Source organism: Labrus mixtus, chromosome 2 (genome assembly GCF_963584025.1).
Source record: "Labrus mixtus chromosome 2, fLabMix1.1, whole genome shotgun sequence".
NCBI classification, from domain to species: domain Eukaryota; kingdom Metazoa; phylum Chordata; class Actinopteri; order Labriformes; family Labridae; genus Labrus; species Labrus mixtus.
In genome coordinates, this window is record NC_083613.1 from 29210803 (window position 1) to 29227225 (window position 16423).

The 16423-nt window shown below is 42.3% G+C and overlaps 2 protein-coding genes across 2 annotated transcripts; both read left to right on the forward strand.

Moving 5' to 3' along the window:
* Nucleotides 1-7418: 7418 nt before the first annotated feature.
* Nucleotides 7419-10264, forward strand: LOC132954807 (serine/arginine repetitive matrix protein 2-like). The gene is made up of 4 exons (XM_061027422.1): nucleotides 7419-8802; nucleotides 9232-9371; nucleotides 9729-9882; nucleotides 9973-10264. The coding sequence occupies exons 1-4, from the start codon at nucleotides 7735-7737 to the stop codon at nucleotides 10066-10068; spliced, it is 1458 nt and encodes a 485-aa protein (XP_060883405.1). The 5' UTR covers nucleotides 7419-7734; the 3' UTR covers nucleotides 10069-10264.
* Nucleotides 10265-10624: 360 nt separating this feature from the next.
* On the forward strand, nucleotides 10625-16421 carry triobpa (TRIO and F-actin binding protein a). The gene is made up of 11 exons (XM_061060825.1): nucleotides 10625-10932; nucleotides 11150-11218; nucleotides 11429-11518; nucleotides 11784-11878; nucleotides 13109-13754; nucleotides 13895-14129; nucleotides 14232-14343; nucleotides 14499-14658; nucleotides 14833-14946; nucleotides 15877-15963; nucleotides 16072-16421. The coding sequence occupies exons 1-11, from the start codon at nucleotides 10906-10908 to the stop codon at nucleotides 16216-16218; spliced, it is 1782 nt and encodes a 593-aa protein (XP_060916808.1). The 5' UTR covers nucleotides 10625-10905; the 3' UTR covers nucleotides 16219-16421.
* The last annotated feature ends 2 nt before the right edge of the window (nucleotides 16422-16423 follow it).

Here is a 16423-nt window from a genome sequence, read left to right on the forward strand (position 1 = left end):
CACAAATCACCTCCATTATGAGAACTTCACTGTTAGTCATTTGTTTGATATGATAAGCAGATGATGGGAGCTATTTTCTGTAGTGTTTGTCGCCTCTGCGGCCCTTCTTGATGACTCCCCCTCGAACGCTAGGAGAGCCAGTTTACTCAGGAGCAGGTGGACACCTCATTACTCACTTTGAGAGCTGATCCAGGTCAACGTGTTTTAAGTAAACTAGGCCGGAAGAGGCAATAGGACAAAAGGAGATTTGTAATGATTCCCATATTCATACATACTCAAAATAAAAATAGGCCGTAATTCTGTACCATTTTATAGTGACACTCCTGCAGGAAAATAAAACACACAATACTGACTCCAACAACACACAGCACATATTTGGGGAACTATGTGTCAAAGTCAGTGCAGCGTATATCTCTTTAAAGGTAGGGTTAAAAACAAATTCAAATGGTATTACAATGCTGGCTAAATGTAACAGAAGTTTTAACTAAGTAGGTAATTTACAGGCATCACAAGTTCAGTTTGCAGGATGCTCTAAAGTCTAAATGCTGAATTTCAGACGGTTTATTTCCAAGACTAAATTTTGCAATGTTATAAAGTAACAGATTTATCCCACGAGAACTAGCAGGCACTAGCCCGAGTTAAAAATCCAACATGGCTGCTACATGCAGTGACGTTTCAACTGTAACTTTTGTGTTTATTAGCAACGTATTCCTCTTTTTGTGTGATTAAATCAATCACGGCATCAGCGTCATGCAAGTTCTATCTGTGGACATGTCGTCTTATTTTTGCTGGTGGCGTCCGTCTTGCAGGTCCAACTTGCAACTGGAACGCGGTTTAACTCAGGGGTAACGTTATTCAGAATTAAGAGGTCCGAGTTCCAAGGTAAATGGAACGCAACATAAATAACACATGAAATATAGATTCATAAAATGTGTCGATTTGACACTTAAAAAGATGTTTAAACTGGTTGAGTTCAGAAGGATGCTCTGAGCAGACAAACTGGTCACAATCGATACTTGCCTTGGGTGAGGGGTAGGATCAAGTTTAGGAGTGCTGGATCAATGTTTGCCCTCAGTGCTGAGGTGATCACTGTGGTGATCTAATTAATTCTCTGTGATCGCTCTTGAATGAGAGACTCTGTTACGTAGCAACTTGTTGTTTTGTTAAAATAAATGTTTTCATGCTTTGTCTTTAATCTCCAGCAGACACAGTGATGCAGATAGAAATGATTTACTACACGGGACGATGTTTGTAACTCTGATGAAAAACTCACAACGTTAAAAGCCCGCGAATCTCTGCAGGGTGGACCACATACTGTGACAGCAGTTTAAAATGTAGATAAATGATTGCTTTAATAAATGTAGACTAAAACTTATAAAAACATCTGCACAAGTTACAAATAATTAAAGGTCACATATTATTGCATAATACACACAACCATGTTTGTCAAACATTAGTATGTGTCCTTAGTCCGTCTACAAACCCCCCAATCATGAGAAAAGTCCATCCTCTCCGTCTTTTCCCTGCTCCACTTTTCAGAAAATGTGTGCTCAAACAGGCTGTGTGGAGATTTTCCCTTCATGACATCACAAAGAGCAGTAACCCCTCCCCCAGGTGGGTGACACTCCCACAGCTAGGTGTTTGTTCTGACCTCTGAGTCTGCCTTCTCACCGTAAATAATAGGGCATGGACAGAGGCGCTGCTCGTCAACAGGCAAGGCAGGCAACTGCCTACTCCCAGTAGGGGGCCCCTGAGGGTTCACAAACTTAAACCAAGGCAGTGGCCAAAATTTCAGTATAGGAAACCTCCCTAAGGGGGCCCCATCTGACAGCACTCACTCTCATGAGTTGCATGCATTATCGCAGTAAAAGACAAAGTTTGTCAATAAAATAAAGAAAGAAAATTGAAGAGGAATTATCCGTCTATAGGAGAGAAAAAAGAAGCTGGAAAAAAAGAGGAGTAAGCATCGTCTGGCAGACATAATACGGATGAACGCTGGATGGCCCCTCGATTTTTGCCTAGGGCCCCACCAGACTCTAGCATCACCACTGGGCATGGAGCGAGAAAGCCCAAGCTAACCAAGCCCTTTCAGAGAGGGGGCGTGGTCAAACAAAGCTCATTTACATATTTAAAGCTACAGACACTGAAACAGCCTGTTCTGAGCAGGGCTGAAGTAGAGGGGTTTATAGGCATGATCAAATACAGGATCAGAGTGGATTTAGAACAAGAAACTTCACAGACATGTTTTTGTGGGAGCTCTGAGACTTATTTAAAACTTGTTGAAAATGAGGACAATATGTTACCTTTAAGTATTATCATCAATAATATTGCAAAATAGTTGAATACAGAAATTTCCAAACTATATTGCCGTCATTTTGTGTGACCGTTCTTCTCCTTCATTGAGTAGTTATCTTTGGTTATATTATGACCCGATATACAGTTTATAGCACCTTCACAATTAAACGGAAGAGGACGCTAACGGATGAAAAGAAGAGAAAACGAGAGAGTGTTAGAACAAAAGAGTAGACGAGAGATAATATTGGTTTGGCTTTGCCTTGTCCATGTTGGCCAGAGCTTCATGAAACAGTAGCCTGATGCCAAGCTGGCTGTTTTGCTGTTGGATGGTTGCAAACTGATTACACTATTACCCAGCAAGTAGGTGTTACAAGCTGTCTCGCAGCTAATGGAAGAGCAACAATACAACAGCAGTACTCTGCAGGTATTATTCACAACAGATTGCGACGTAACATTAGGCTGTATTGTAAGCGGGGTCTTCATTATCTCATGTTTAGGAGCTTTACTGGGTGCAGAAAGTCATCTAACCCAAGTCATGTTTCAGGTTTGGAACAAATCAATAAATAAGTCAATGTTACACCCCAAAAAAAGTTGTCTCAGTCCTTGTGGATCTTCAGGTTAGCTTTATACATTTTTGAACCTTACAAACCAGGTCCCATGCAGTGATGTCCATGATGATACTTGTCTGTTTTAATGCACGTCTGTCTGAGGGCCTGAAAATCAAGGCCATCCAATATTGGTTTTTATCCTTGTCTCTTGTGTACAGATATTTCTTTAGAATCTCTGCATCATTTAATGATATTATGTACTATATGCAATGAAATCCCCAGATCCACTTTTTCCACATACCCTTTTTTGTTTTGTTGGGGGGGGGGAGGTGGACTTTATTGGACAGGGCAGTGGATCGAGTAAGACACCAGGGAGAAAGAGTGAGGAATAACATGTGGGAAAGGAGACACAGGTCAGATTTGAACCCGCCCACTTGGAGGACTACAGACTCCACATGGGGCGGGACTTACCGCTAGGCCCCAGAAACTTTGTAAATACATGTCAATAAAATATTTAATTTGTATAAAGTGTTTACTTTTAACATAACGTCCCAATTTTGGCGGAAGCGGGGTTGTATTCAAGGTAATCTGCGGTTGCTTTTTTTCCTCGATTCTGTATTGTATCAAAACTCAAATGTATTCTTTAATTTCACCTTTTCTTCTCATTTCCGGGAAAGTTAACTCTCGTCAATAAGTGTTCTACGTGACATCACTCACAGAGCAGCCATCTGTGCAGCAAGCTCACCACTGTCCATAAGACATCTGTCAGGAGGAGTCAGCGCTTTGTTCCACTTTCTAAAGATGTTGATATGTGATAGGACACAGTCACCATATGTGTCAATGGGAGAACCAATGGATTTTTGTTTTCTGGATGAGGGTCCACGGCCCTCTGTCGCCTGCAGTGTCAGACCAAACCATTTTCACCCTGGTGTGAAGAAACCTAGCTTTCAATGGAGGATCTAATTTTGGGCATAAAAACATAAAACGCTGTCTCTACTTTTTTTCTGAAGACTTCCTAAGGTAAAGTGTCTTGTTGTCATTAAGTGCTTTTCTTATATGTGTAACTTGTCATTGATACCTTATACTGAAGGATTCTCCTATGTAATGGTTACATTATACACTGTCACAGTTTCTGCTCAGAGTGTAAAACTACCACACCAGTAGTGGTGTATGTTTCAGCCAACAGGATATCTGAGTAACAGTTCTCACAACTCTCTTTTAGAAATATTACACTGTTGATGACATGGATGTGTGAGTCATTAAGTTCTATTTATAGTTTAAAAAAAATCCCAAATATACTTTTAAGTGTTAATCAGTTGTATTCAAATTAATTAGCTTATATGCAATTAAATAGAAATCAAAAATAATAAATGATAATCTTCTAGAGCCTGCCCACGCATAGCTAATAAGAATTAAATTGTTTAAATAATAGTTGTTATTCATATTATGCTAATGAAGGTTATATTCACCCAGGGTCCCGTGGGAAATAAAGCCCCTCAAGTGTTGATAAAAACAAGTTAATCAGTCTGGTTGTTTGCATAGATACCTGAGAATATCTGGTCAAATACCACAGATGACGGCGTACATTCATCATGGCGCCACCTGCTGATTACTACTGCTGTCAGTTCCAGCCCAACACCTTTGACCCCTCCCGCTGCAGCTCTTGTCTGAGGCCGGATCATATGCACCTCAGCACAGACACCGCTGCTGCTGCTGCTGGACAGGACGACATAGAAGAGTGGGTATGTTCATGGATGAATCATACGTCTTCTTTAAGAATTTAAAAAACAGGCCTGTATTGGTCAGACGCCTAAGATCCAAACATCCAATAAGAATGTGAGCACATTTTTGCTGGGATTTAACAGGCAAGATGTTCATGCAGCAGGGCGGTAACATTGACTATAAACATGAATGACCACCCCCTACTGAAGCCAAAATGCTCCCTGCTACAGCCACTGATATACCACACTGGTTATTATGTCAGAGTAGAGACTGTGGTGCTGTGGTATTGCAAGGGTTGTTTGCTTCATGTATTTTAGAAAATTTTAAGAAAAAACAAGCTAAAGAACAACATTGCCAAAATCATAATAATGAACCAGGCTGTAGAAAAAAAAAAATTCTGCTGTCAAAATGGGCAATTTAACGCGGGTGTGTATGTGACTTCTGGGGCTTGTGGAGCCTGGAGTGGACACGGAGGAACTGCACTTATTTACACTTCTGCATTGGCTTCATTTTTTGTTGCCAATGGGGAAAAAAAGTACCAATTTGTCCAGAGGGGGCGCCAAAATCATAGCCAATTGAAATGTACTCACAGGAGCTTTAATTTTTTAAATAGGAATAAAAGTGACTGATTTTTCTGTGAAGTGATCTTCTAAATTTCCCTTTCAAATCATTCACCAATGCAGACGTTAATGCTCACTATGAGCCAAAGCTGAGTTTCAGTCACCAGTGATGTAATTACTATATATAGCCTACTGTGCTGGACAAACTAACTTGTACATATTGCTCTTGCTCTTTGGAGGTTATAAGTGACAGGGTCAAGTGCTTTTTAATGGCTTGCAACGGCTCAAAGGACAGGTGTGAGAAAATTGTTCCACATGCTGCACACTGAGGTCATGATGTCATTTTATCACAATATCACCCAGTGAAACCAGTGAAACCAGTGTGGCTCTGGGAGAAGGATAACACAACAAGTTGGCATTTGATTCCGTATCATTAATTAATAAAAGCTCATTACAAAGGAATGGATGGTTATCTGATATGCTCGTTGAACATATGCAAGCGTATCCCTTCAAACAACACTGGCCCACCTAATGTAAATTATACACTGGAATAAAGTCCCAGAAGCTCTTTATTACATTTAATTATATTCTCTTTTTCACTGTTATTACTGAAATGTTGATTTAAAACGAAAACCCACGCCATGCAGTCACAGGTCAAGGCGCTTCAACACATTTCTTTAATCAGTCTGTCTGTTAATGAGATAACAACTAAGGGAAGCGTCGAGATAAAGATGAGAAAGAAGCTGAATGGGCGGTCTTGGTAATGCAAAAGCACCAGAGCAATGAAATAATGATGAGCGTGAGCAGAGACTAGCTTAAGTTACGTCCTGTGCAGGCTAAAAGTGTTGGCTTAGCTAGAAAGAATGGTGAGAAGGAAGGAGAGCCGCTGAAAGCCTTCACTGAAGACAAGGAGCGGATACAGTAAGTTGAATATGTGCCTTCATGTTTGGACCTGGGGTATTAGTTAGATATATATTATTGTTTTTAGGTTCATGTGTTTGTTGCTCTGTGTTGATTGTTCTGCTAAACCTGTAAAAGACATTCATCATGTAACTGGGTTCATTTTTTGTCTGCTACATTTTACACTGAAATCAAGTCAAACAACTGTGACCTTTTAAATTAATATTACATTTTCCAAAATAAATCTAAGAAACTGTTCAATTATATTATTAAAATCACCATTTTTTATGACAACTTGTCATTCCCGTCTGTTAAAGTCTGATGTCATTTTAATCTTTCTTTGTTTTAAACATTAGTTTGACTCTCACAGATTCATCACATAGCTGCGTTTCTGTGCTCCACATACTAGGATGCAGAGGATGATAATCGCTCTCAGTCTGAGGTGACCTCAAATGCCAGCAGCGATGACGTCAGCGGTGGTTGGAACTATGAGTGGAGTTTGGTCCACAGCCTGAGTCCTGAGTGGGAACTTAATATCTGTGACCCTGACATTCAATCCAGGTGACTGTATCCTGTATCCTGATTTTAGAAACCCATTTTTTTTTTTAGCAAGAACAGTCTGTCTTTATAGTGAGCGCATACATACCATGAATAAACAAAGTCTCACACAGAGAGACTCTTGAACCAGCGAGGTTTTCCCTGCACAACATGCTGCTTAACACATATAAAGGTTAATGTTTGATAATACATACAAATATAGCCAAAAGCTACATGAGTCCGTCTTTTAAAAAGGTAACTGGACTTGAGCTTGTATATCACTTTTCTAGTCTTCTGACTACTCAAAGCGCTTTTACACCGCACGCCACACCTACACATTCACACACTGATGGTAGAGGCTGTTATGTAAAGTAACCATCAGAAGTAAATAACCCCATTCACACACACATTCCTACATCGCAAACGAAGCAGCGGGAGTGCTTTGCCCAAGGACAAGCTGGGGATCGGACCCCCGACCTTCCGGTTAAGAGACAACGAGCTCTACCAACTGAGCCACTCCCCGCAAAAAAAAACAAAAAAGAAAGTTTTTAAAAAAAAATTTAAATGGCTGGGTTGGCAGGGTTAAAGGCTCTCTCTTCGTGCGTGCATGTCTGTGTGTGTATGTAAAGACCCCGCAGTTTGTTCACATGTTGTCCCTCTTGTTGTTAGGCAATGCCATAATGCATTTAAAACACTGGGACACCATTATTACATCGTGGGGATCTTAGTCAAAGTACAAAGGCATAGACATGGTGGAGCTTTCTTTTTCTTCTTGCAAAAAGAAGCTGTTGTTTGCAAAGGAGTCATTGGCTTTATATCTGTGATGACCTTGAACGACCTTCCTGCAGCTCTCCAAGTCACTGCAACGGTCCAGAAAGGAGCGGATCCCTCAGCGCAGGGAGCTACGGTGTGGCCCAAAGAGATATGACCCGGTTGGACCCTTCACCTCATCGTGTAAGTGGCAGCTCCTGGATGGATGAGAGGCGGAGCAGAGACAGGTCCCGTCGGCCATCAGGTATATTGAAATGCAGATTCAAAAACAGTAGTTGCTTTGTTGTTAAGCATATAGATGATAATCTTGATCTTGAGTTTTGATTTCAGAGTCCAGAGGAGACAGGGAGCAAGAGAGTGGCTACTTCTCCCCAGACCGGAGAGGTGACGGCGAGCGGCAGATGGAGGAAGTCAACAAACGGCATTATCGTTACTACGAGAGGGGGCATGCTCTTCCTAGCAACTATATTCCAGAGCCCAAAGCCTGCGTCCCCTACCGGAGCATCAACCTGGGTGTGCCATCCCAGAGGAGGAATCCAGAGACGTTCATGCTAGAATCTTGGAGAAGTGAATCCCCCGAGAGATACACCTACCACTCCAACTTTCGACGGGGAACTGACTCGGAGAGGAATTCGCCGGCGCGCCACAGCTCTGTGAGTCCGGATCGCTACAAGTTAATTGAATCTCCTGTGATGACCCGCCGAAGGAGCTCCCTCTCCAGGAGTCAAGCCCGGTCCCACTCCTCGTCTCACATCTCCTCTAAGCTTCCATCGCATGTTCCCTCTCGGCATACATCAGGCAGGTCCAGTCCATCCCGCAGGAGGGAGTCCCTGTCCTCTCGGACCGTCTCACCCTCTAGAGCCACACCTTCTCACAGGCGCACAGACTCTTTCCATTTGCAGGACGGTGAATATGAAGCACACAGGGGATCCAGCCGAGACTTAAGGAGTCCGTCGCAAGCGTCGAACAAACACAGCTTGGACTCTGAAAGACTCTACAGGAACCTTGAGTCCATCTCCCGCCGAGGGTCGTCCGCCATCCAGAAAAGCTCGTGTGAGGGATCTCAAGCGTCCCCTCGAACAAGAACGGCTGTTGACAGAGCAGCAAGCGCTCTGTCTCAAAACAGCCGGGAAGTATCGCCACCCAGGAACGGCTACAGCACACACAGTCCCACCCCTCAAAGAGGGAGCAAACTGAGCCCTTCTCAAGGCTCCTGGCAGGGGTCCTCACACTCCTTACTCAGCCGCCCTCCCTCTCGTGGTTCTTCAACGTCGAGACATCAACCAACAAGAGGTGTCGACTCACAGGCGCTCGGTGGTTTCCTGTCACCGGTCTCACCTACAGAAACCGATAAAGGCAATAAGGGAAATATTTATGTCAGCGGCGACAGAAGCAGGAGCAGCATTCGGAGGGGGATGGATGCCTTACTGATCTCTGAACCCAAGAAGGCGGAAGTGGAAGTGGAGGAGGTAAGTGTGTGAGGTGTTTCCAAAGCTAGCGAAATGGCTCAAATGATTTTAAAATTAGCTTGATGTGTTTTTGATTCAATATCATTTATGGGCAAAAAGTAGATGGATTGCCATGAAATGTTGTAAATTCATGGTCCCTAGAGGATAAGCTACCGACTCTCAACACGTTTGTGTATTACTAAATAGCTGCATTCAGTAAATCAGCCTCATATACTTTTGGTTTGGTGCAAGTGAGGAAACACTAGCATGCTAACTCACTGAAATAATGTGCTTAACTCTGTAAATGTTATTCCTGGTGAACATCCCCAAGTCAGTGGGAACTTTACAATCTTGTGTCGTTAACATGCCAGAGCTAGCATTTAGCCTTACAGAGCGTTAGTGTTTTCTGTCTGAGATGACTCGTCATACATAAAATCTTTATGATCTAAGGTGGGGATGACCATGGACGACTACGTTGTCCTGGCTAATATTCCAAAAATCCATCTGGAGTCAGAGGAAGAGCAACCAGGTCTGAGGAAGAGGAACCAGAGTCCCAGCCCGTGCAGGGATCAGAAGCTAAGGACGTACAGGTTGGTTTTTACCGTCTATGGTACCTCATGCTATCGTGGTGTAGCCTTAACACATGTCCTACGGCCTTGTATCTATTATGCATTCCTCGTAGTATGTGTGATCTTTAAACTGGTCCTTTGGCGGCTGAGAGATTAGGAAAAATGTAGTGTAGCAAGTAGATACACTTTGAAGATTTCATTTGATCTGACCATAAGTAACCACCTTAGTCATGGCCAAAGAAAGAGAGTTCTTGTGATGCCTCTGCAGAGGGAGAGTTCAGTTAGGATTTTATTACGTTGTAACTTGAGCCTAATGTGTTTGTTAGAGATTTACATACATGTTTAATTTATTCCTAACTATCTGATTTGGGTCTTTAGGTGTCAAGATGAAACAGACTTCTTCAATGCAAGGTTTGAGTCAGACGAGAGGGGGAGGGGCCGAGAGAGAGGCCGGGACAGACGAGAGAAATGTCGGGACTCTGAAAATGGACATTCCTCTAGGAGACAGTCAGCAGCATCACTTCATGCACAGGTACGACGCAATCACTGCGGACACTTTCACAAATTAAAAAAAAACCCTCTTTTATCAATAGTTTGTAATACTGTCAGTTCATTTTTAAAGAGCCCAGATTATCAGAGTGGAAAACACAGATCTTTGAAGACAAAGGACCGAGCTCTTCTTGAACAAGCGCAGACACAGGTGAGCATGGTCCCATGACTTTCTGCATCTTTATAACTCACCCGCCTATTGGGAGGAGAAACAGGTCATTCTAAAGAAGCCCTCTGTATTAATCATGACACTTTTATCTAAGGTGTGCATCTACAGCAGCACCTTGCAGGAAAAAGAAGCCAGCAGTTAGCACCCCATGTTTTAGGGCAGTGTGTTCAAATGATTCATCACCTTTATATTTAGATTCTGGGTTGGTACAAACAAATGTTCTCTGCAGATTTCGCACCAAAAAACTTTTTTATTTCACACCGCAGAGAAATGGTTGACCACAAAAATGAAACAATCAGAATCGTATTATTGGAATACTTTTCAATCACGTGCAACAATTGAATCACTTTCCCTGAGTTTTTAGACGACGTGTGCTCTCAAATTGTTGTAGATTTTTCCAATTTCACTTCATTTTTCTCAATGTGAATGTCTCTCTCTCCTCTTAACATTATGCACTGGACGTTATGCTGCATGCGTGGTAAGTCTTTTTCCGCTAACAAGCCCTTAATAGTACATGCTTATGCTGTCTTCACCACTTCCCCTTTCACTTCCTATTTCACACTGTTTAACAATGGGAATCAAACTCTGCAAAAGAATACCCGTCATCTTCGTTTTATGTTCCCATTTGGCGGTGTAATTCCCATTTTTATGCTTTCATGTTCCGCATTTCTATCTGCTTCAGAATGATATAGTTATCTGACAGACGCATCGTCTGCTTCTCACAGTTTCCGTTTCCTCTATTTGACCATGATGTGTGAGAAAGAAAACACTACAGAATGCTTTTCAAACAGCTTCATGTTGATACTCTAACTGCAGGTGCTGCTTCTGAAGGGCTGGATGTCAAGACTGGACGAGCATGGCAAGGTAAAAAGACGTTTTTGAAGTTGTTCTTCTAGTCTATTCCATTTCCTGCTGTGACCACAGTCTGACACCCTGACAGACAGTACAACACAGCAGCAACAAGGCTTAGCTCTTAAACTGTCTCTACTGAAGTCCACATACCATAGTAATCAAATATAAGTCGACTGTTTCAACACAAAGACAAATGTAATGTTGACTATTAAATCTGTGTTTTTCTCAGTGGAGGAAGCACTGGTTTGTTCTGGGTGATACTTCACTGAGATACTACAGAGACTCGGAGGCTGAGGAGGTAAGACCTGATTGGTGATCAAAGCAAGATCTTTGCTTTTCTAAGCAGTTTCACATTCTCTCCATACAGTCATTTTCATACAGGTTTAGTCACCATGACATGGCCAATTTGATCAATTGTTCAGTGTGATTCAGTTCATTCAGTTCTTCTTCTGTGTTTGAGAAACAAACACATTATGACTCGTCTAAATTTAAGCTCTGTCTATTGCAGTCGGATGATCTGGACGGAGAGATCGACCTGACATCATGCGTCAATGTGTCGGACTGTGATGTAGAGAAGAACTTTGGACTACAAATACAAGTATGTATTTATTATACTTGTATTAATCTCATTGTGTTGTACAGTTAGACCAGCAGACGGATGGATGGACACACACAGATACCCGCACACACACCTCCCCCGTTTCCACAGTAATGACACGTTTGGCTGCTTCCTGTTTAACACTCTGTGTGTGTGTGTGCGTGTGTGTGTGTGTGTGTGTGTGTGTGTGTGTGTGTGTGTGTGTGTGCGTGTGTGTGTGTGTGTGTGTGTGTGTGACTTTGCTCTGTCTTTTGATCTCCTCCAGACAAAGAGAGCAGTGTTCACTCTCTCTGCGATAACGTCCAGAATACGGAGAAACTGGGTGAAGTTACTAAAGCAGGCCATCCAGAACAACACACAGTGAGTCTGAGCTCTTTATACTGGGAGACAGTGGTGTGAAGTATTCAAATAGTATAGTTCAGTCAAAATAAATGTGTTGCAATATGGCTGTGAAGAAATTCCATGTTACGTGTAAAAGGCCTACATTTAAAATATTGCACACATCAGAATCAAAATGTACCAAAAACATACAAATTAAGAGTAGCCTTCTTCACGCAGACAAGCCAGTGTGAATCATGATAGTATTATTATTACTGATTTCTTAACAAAAGAAAATGTAAATATTAATTTGTGAAGCCTAATTTATAAACTCATCATCAGGCATGGCTGGTATAAATGGGCCTCCAGGTTTAAGCCCTAATAAGTTACAACAGATTGTTTTAGTTTCTGTGGGAGCTAAAGCAGCAACCAAAGAATTGAGAATCAAGAATTTTTTTTATTATTATTTAAACAGCCCAAGAATTGTGGCCTCCTCTTCCGTTCACTTCCATTATGAACAGCCCCTCTTTTTTATTTTCTTATCATTTCTGCTAAATCAAATGACGGCATGACTCTGATGAAGGCCACAAGCCGAAACGCGTCGCTCTAATTTGGTTGATGAAGTTGATCGTCATACTACAAAGTGTTGCTGTAGCTTTTTGACCTCTTCAAGCCTTTCACTCGTCGTGCACCCTGTTAGTTGGTGAAGCTGTGCCAGAAAAATCCCGCTCTGCCAAATCAAGTGACAATCACGTGTTGAATTTATTTTGAAACGCGATGAGAAAATACTCAAATACCATCCAGGGGAAACGTTATTGTAGTGAAGCTATAGCATGATTGAATGTGCTTTGACACAGCCTTCATCTCAGTATTATAATTCATCAAATCTAATGTCTTAAATTAAGGAAAAAATATTCGTCCCTCAAGTTACTTTTTCTCACTTAACAAACTAGTAAACTTTATTCTTTAAGCAGCACTGTGTTGTGTTTTCAGAAACTCACTACTTTTTATACTAATTGAAACATTAATCCATGTTATTAATGTAAAGAAAATACAGAAACAGGGCATCCTTTATGATGATACTTCATGTTTATTGTGTTATTCTAGCTAATTAAGTTCAAAAACAAGCTCCCCATTGACCCAAAATTCCTGAACACCTCAAAGAAATGCAGACAATGTGATTGGGTGGTCTGTCTGTAACAAACCACCTCTATCATCTTTCTTCTGATGTGTAATCCTATCCTCCATGTCTCTCCCTTATTCTGACCTCAGCCAATCAGAAACCTGCAGCGAGAAAGAGAACCCCCTCTCCCGGACACGGTCGCCATGCCAACCCCCTGCTCGGTTCACCTGCGAGGACTCCAGCAATGAGCCTACCGCCACCGCCGCCGCCGCCTACACCACAAAAACTGCAAACCCACTTCAGGCCGACCAACACCACAACAACCACCACCACGACGGCCGCCGGACGGCCGACGGAGACACGGACGCAGATTTATCTCCAACCAGTCAGAGGGAGGAGGGGGAGGGCTGGGACCGCGAACAAGCGAAGCGATTGGAAGAGAGGAACAAGTGGTTTGAGGAAGGGGTCCCCTTCAGCGAGATGGGCAGCAGGTGGGACTCCATGGAGCTGAAAAGGGGGAGTGTACCTGTGCCTGTTATTGAGACCATGGACTCAGAGGTCAGCAGGAAATGGGCGGAATTTGAGACATTTGGGGATATGAGCGCACAGGCTCTCATTGGAGCTCAGGACTATCAGTCAAGCTCCCTGCAGAATCTCAATCACTCCCAGACCAATCAGTCGAGCTCAGAGGAGGCCAAACAGCCCGTCACTGTCTCAGAAAATGATTTATTAAGCTCGTCTGTAAATGGCGCCCAAAACGCTCAAACAAATGCAGCTGAAGTCCTGCAAAAGGAGGTAAGACAGAACAGAGTCGCTGTGCACAAACGTTGAAAGTGATAAATAGAAAGTGTTGTAAAACAAGAAATGTATGTATGGTACATCTAAATATTTTCCCTTTTTTCTCACATATCAACACTCTGCAAATCTAACCCCAGGCCCTCTCTCTTCGAAAGCAAGTGGAGAGCATAAAGAAGGAGCGTGCGGCCATGGGGATAGAGGTAGAAAGGCGGTGTGGCCCTGGGGCCACCTGTTGGGCCAGAATTGAAGCTATGGAAATATCCCATCGGAAAGCACTGCAGGAGTTACATGAGAAACATGCAAAGGAGATCCGGCAGCTGGAGGATCAGAGAGACCGGATGTTGCAGGATGAGAGACTGGCTGCTTCTAAAGGTTTGCAGCTAGTACGGCTCAGTTTGACTGTTTGAAATTCCTTTTTTTTTTGCAAGTTGTTTGTTCATGCTATGGTCTTGATGAATTGTGTTGTTTTTAAAGCTATGGAGGAATTGAGAGCGTCTCACAGAGCAGAGATGGAGAGAGAGATGGAGAAGGCAAACCGGCTGGCTGAAGGATCTGCACATGTGGAAACTTCATCCAAAGGCCAAATGTAAGATTATTAACTCCTCTCTGCCGTCATACTGAGAAACTGAGACTCTGACAAGCTGCGCGCCGCAGGCTCGAGATGTTCTGCACTTCACCATGACCCCTACCATAATGCTGCATTATAATTCAGTTTATAACTCGTGTCTGTGTGTGTGTCAGGCCCCAGGCGGACCACTTGTACAGTGAGTTAGATGTGCTGTCAGAGAAATACTCTCAGAAGTGCCTGCAGCTGAGCCGCACGGAGCAGAGCAGCAAGGGTCGAGAGACTGAGCTGTGTCTCAAGGAGAGAGAGCTGGAGCAGCTCGGACGAGAAAACAAGGTTAATACACAGGACTCATTTCTGTTAATAAATGGTTTGGGTCACCAGATTCTGTTTTAGTTTTTTTTTTGTTATCAAATTGAGGACACATAATAAGCAGCATTATAAATGAGCATTCTAGTTAAAGCGCTGTATTTCTCCGTACCTTTAATACGCTATATTTATCTTTTGCAGGAGCTGAAGGCCAAGCTGGCGGAAGAGATCAGCCGCATGCGTTATTTCATCACAGGCCAGAGGTCGGACACTTTATCTCTTGGCAACAGTGAGCGCCCTGCATCAGAAGTGGAGGTATTCATAGCAATTAGTCAATTTGTTACCACTGAATAGATCCTTGATCTCAACTCATGGGAAGATAATTCATACTAAGCTATCTGACCTCCCACTGATCCCAACCCAGTCTTGAAATTTAAATCTTAATCATGGGGAATAACAAAAGTACCGTTTGTCGTAGCTGCTGTGGGAGTTTGAGACCACTTTAATAAAACTAATCGATGAAGAGCATTTTATCATTTTGTCTTCAAGTGATGGCCCACCCCTGTTGTAAAAGTATTTATATATTTTCCTGTGGCCTCAATTGCGTCAAGCTTCAGTGGTCACACGTCCTAGCACAGCACACACTGCTGCCACCTAGTGCCTGACTCAGGGTAAATGTTTCATTACACAAAACGTAGCAACCATAACTTGTGCTGCAGTGACAGGATTCATGGGAAGAGCGCCTGAAAGACACAGTAAAAGTAGTGAGAGAGCACACTCTTTATTTCTCTTATTCAAACTCTTATTCTCCTTTATAAGTGAAAATCTTACCTTAAAAGAAACAAGAGAAAATGTACTGGGAGTTTTATTTACTTTTTCCTTGTACAAAGGTTTTTCTTCCTCCTGCGCCTTTTCGTTCTTTGTAAAGGCAAAACTTTTGTATTTCTCTACATGGTACGGCTTAAAAGCAATGAAATAAAACAAATGAAATGATGAAATAATGTAATGCAGGAATTAATTACTTTTATTAAGACAGTTTGTTGCGGATGGTTCGATAAATCTTAAAATCTTTGCAGTATGAAGCTCAGATGTGGTTGAAAAGAATTAAAGTAAAGTGTAAAGTACGAGGCTCTCAAGGAGAGTACAAATACAAAGACCTCTCCTCTCCTGCTGTGACACACGGTGACTTTACATTGATATGTGAAGATGTATTCTAAGTGAAAAGTTTTGCATTTTGTCTTTCAGTTGTTACTAAGAGCAAAAGATAATGAGGTGCAATATCTAAAAAAAGAAATTGGCTGTCTACAGAATGAAGTTCAGTCTCTTACCAAGGTATGTTTTATGATCGACCCATCATAAAGACAACTTTTCTATACAGTTTGTACATTTACATTTATTTGAATGGTTCCTCTCTGCTTTGTCTTCAACCCTTTTTTCTAGGAGAAAGACGCAGCTTTCGATCGGTATAAGGACGCCTATGTAGAGCTGAGTGACTTGAAGGGTCGGAGTCGGTTAGAAACGGGATCGCTCAATGAACACTTGAGACTGGCAAACGCCGCACTTCAGGAGGGAACGAGAAACACCTGACAAACAAGGACCACTGTCAATGAACTTACCTCAAAGACAGCAAGCGCACAGAATTAACAAAGTATGTCCAAAGCATCATTACAGTGAGATAAGACATGAACTGCTGTTATGATAGAAAATGATTCGAAATGGCCCGTGTAAGATTTATGGAGACGACTGTGTCATTTGAGATGCAAAGACTGTCGTGATTAAATAACAACACAAC

What these genes read in the sequence shown, in the direction of transcription:
- triobpa (XM_061060825.1), top strand. Translation starts at nt 10,906, where the DNA reads ATGTCAAGACTGGACGAGCATGGCAAG. An exon ending in GAGACTCGGAGGCTGAGGAG is followed by an intron (nt 11,219 to 11,428) that starts GTAAGACCTGAT and finishes TGTCTATTGCAG; the next exon opens with TCGGATGATCTGGACGGAGA. An exon ending in GCCATCCAGAACAACACACA is followed by an intron (nt 11,879 to 13,108) that starts GTGAGTCTGAGC and finishes TTCTGACCTCAG; the next exon opens with CCAATCAGAAACCTGCAGCG.
- LOC132954807 (XM_061027422.1), top strand. Translation starts at nt 7,735, where the DNA reads ATGGAGGAAGTCAACAAACGGCATTATCGTTACTACGAGAGGGGGCAT. An exon ending in CGGAAGTGGAAGTGGAGGAG is followed by an intron (nt 8,803 to 9,231) that starts GTAAGTGTGTGA and finishes TTATGATCTAAG; the next exon opens with GTGGGGATGACCATGGACGA. An exon ending in CAGCATCACTTCATGCACAG is followed by an intron (nt 9,883 to 9,972) that starts GTACGACGCAAT and finishes TCATTTTTAAAG; the next exon opens with AGCCCAGATTATCAGAGTGG.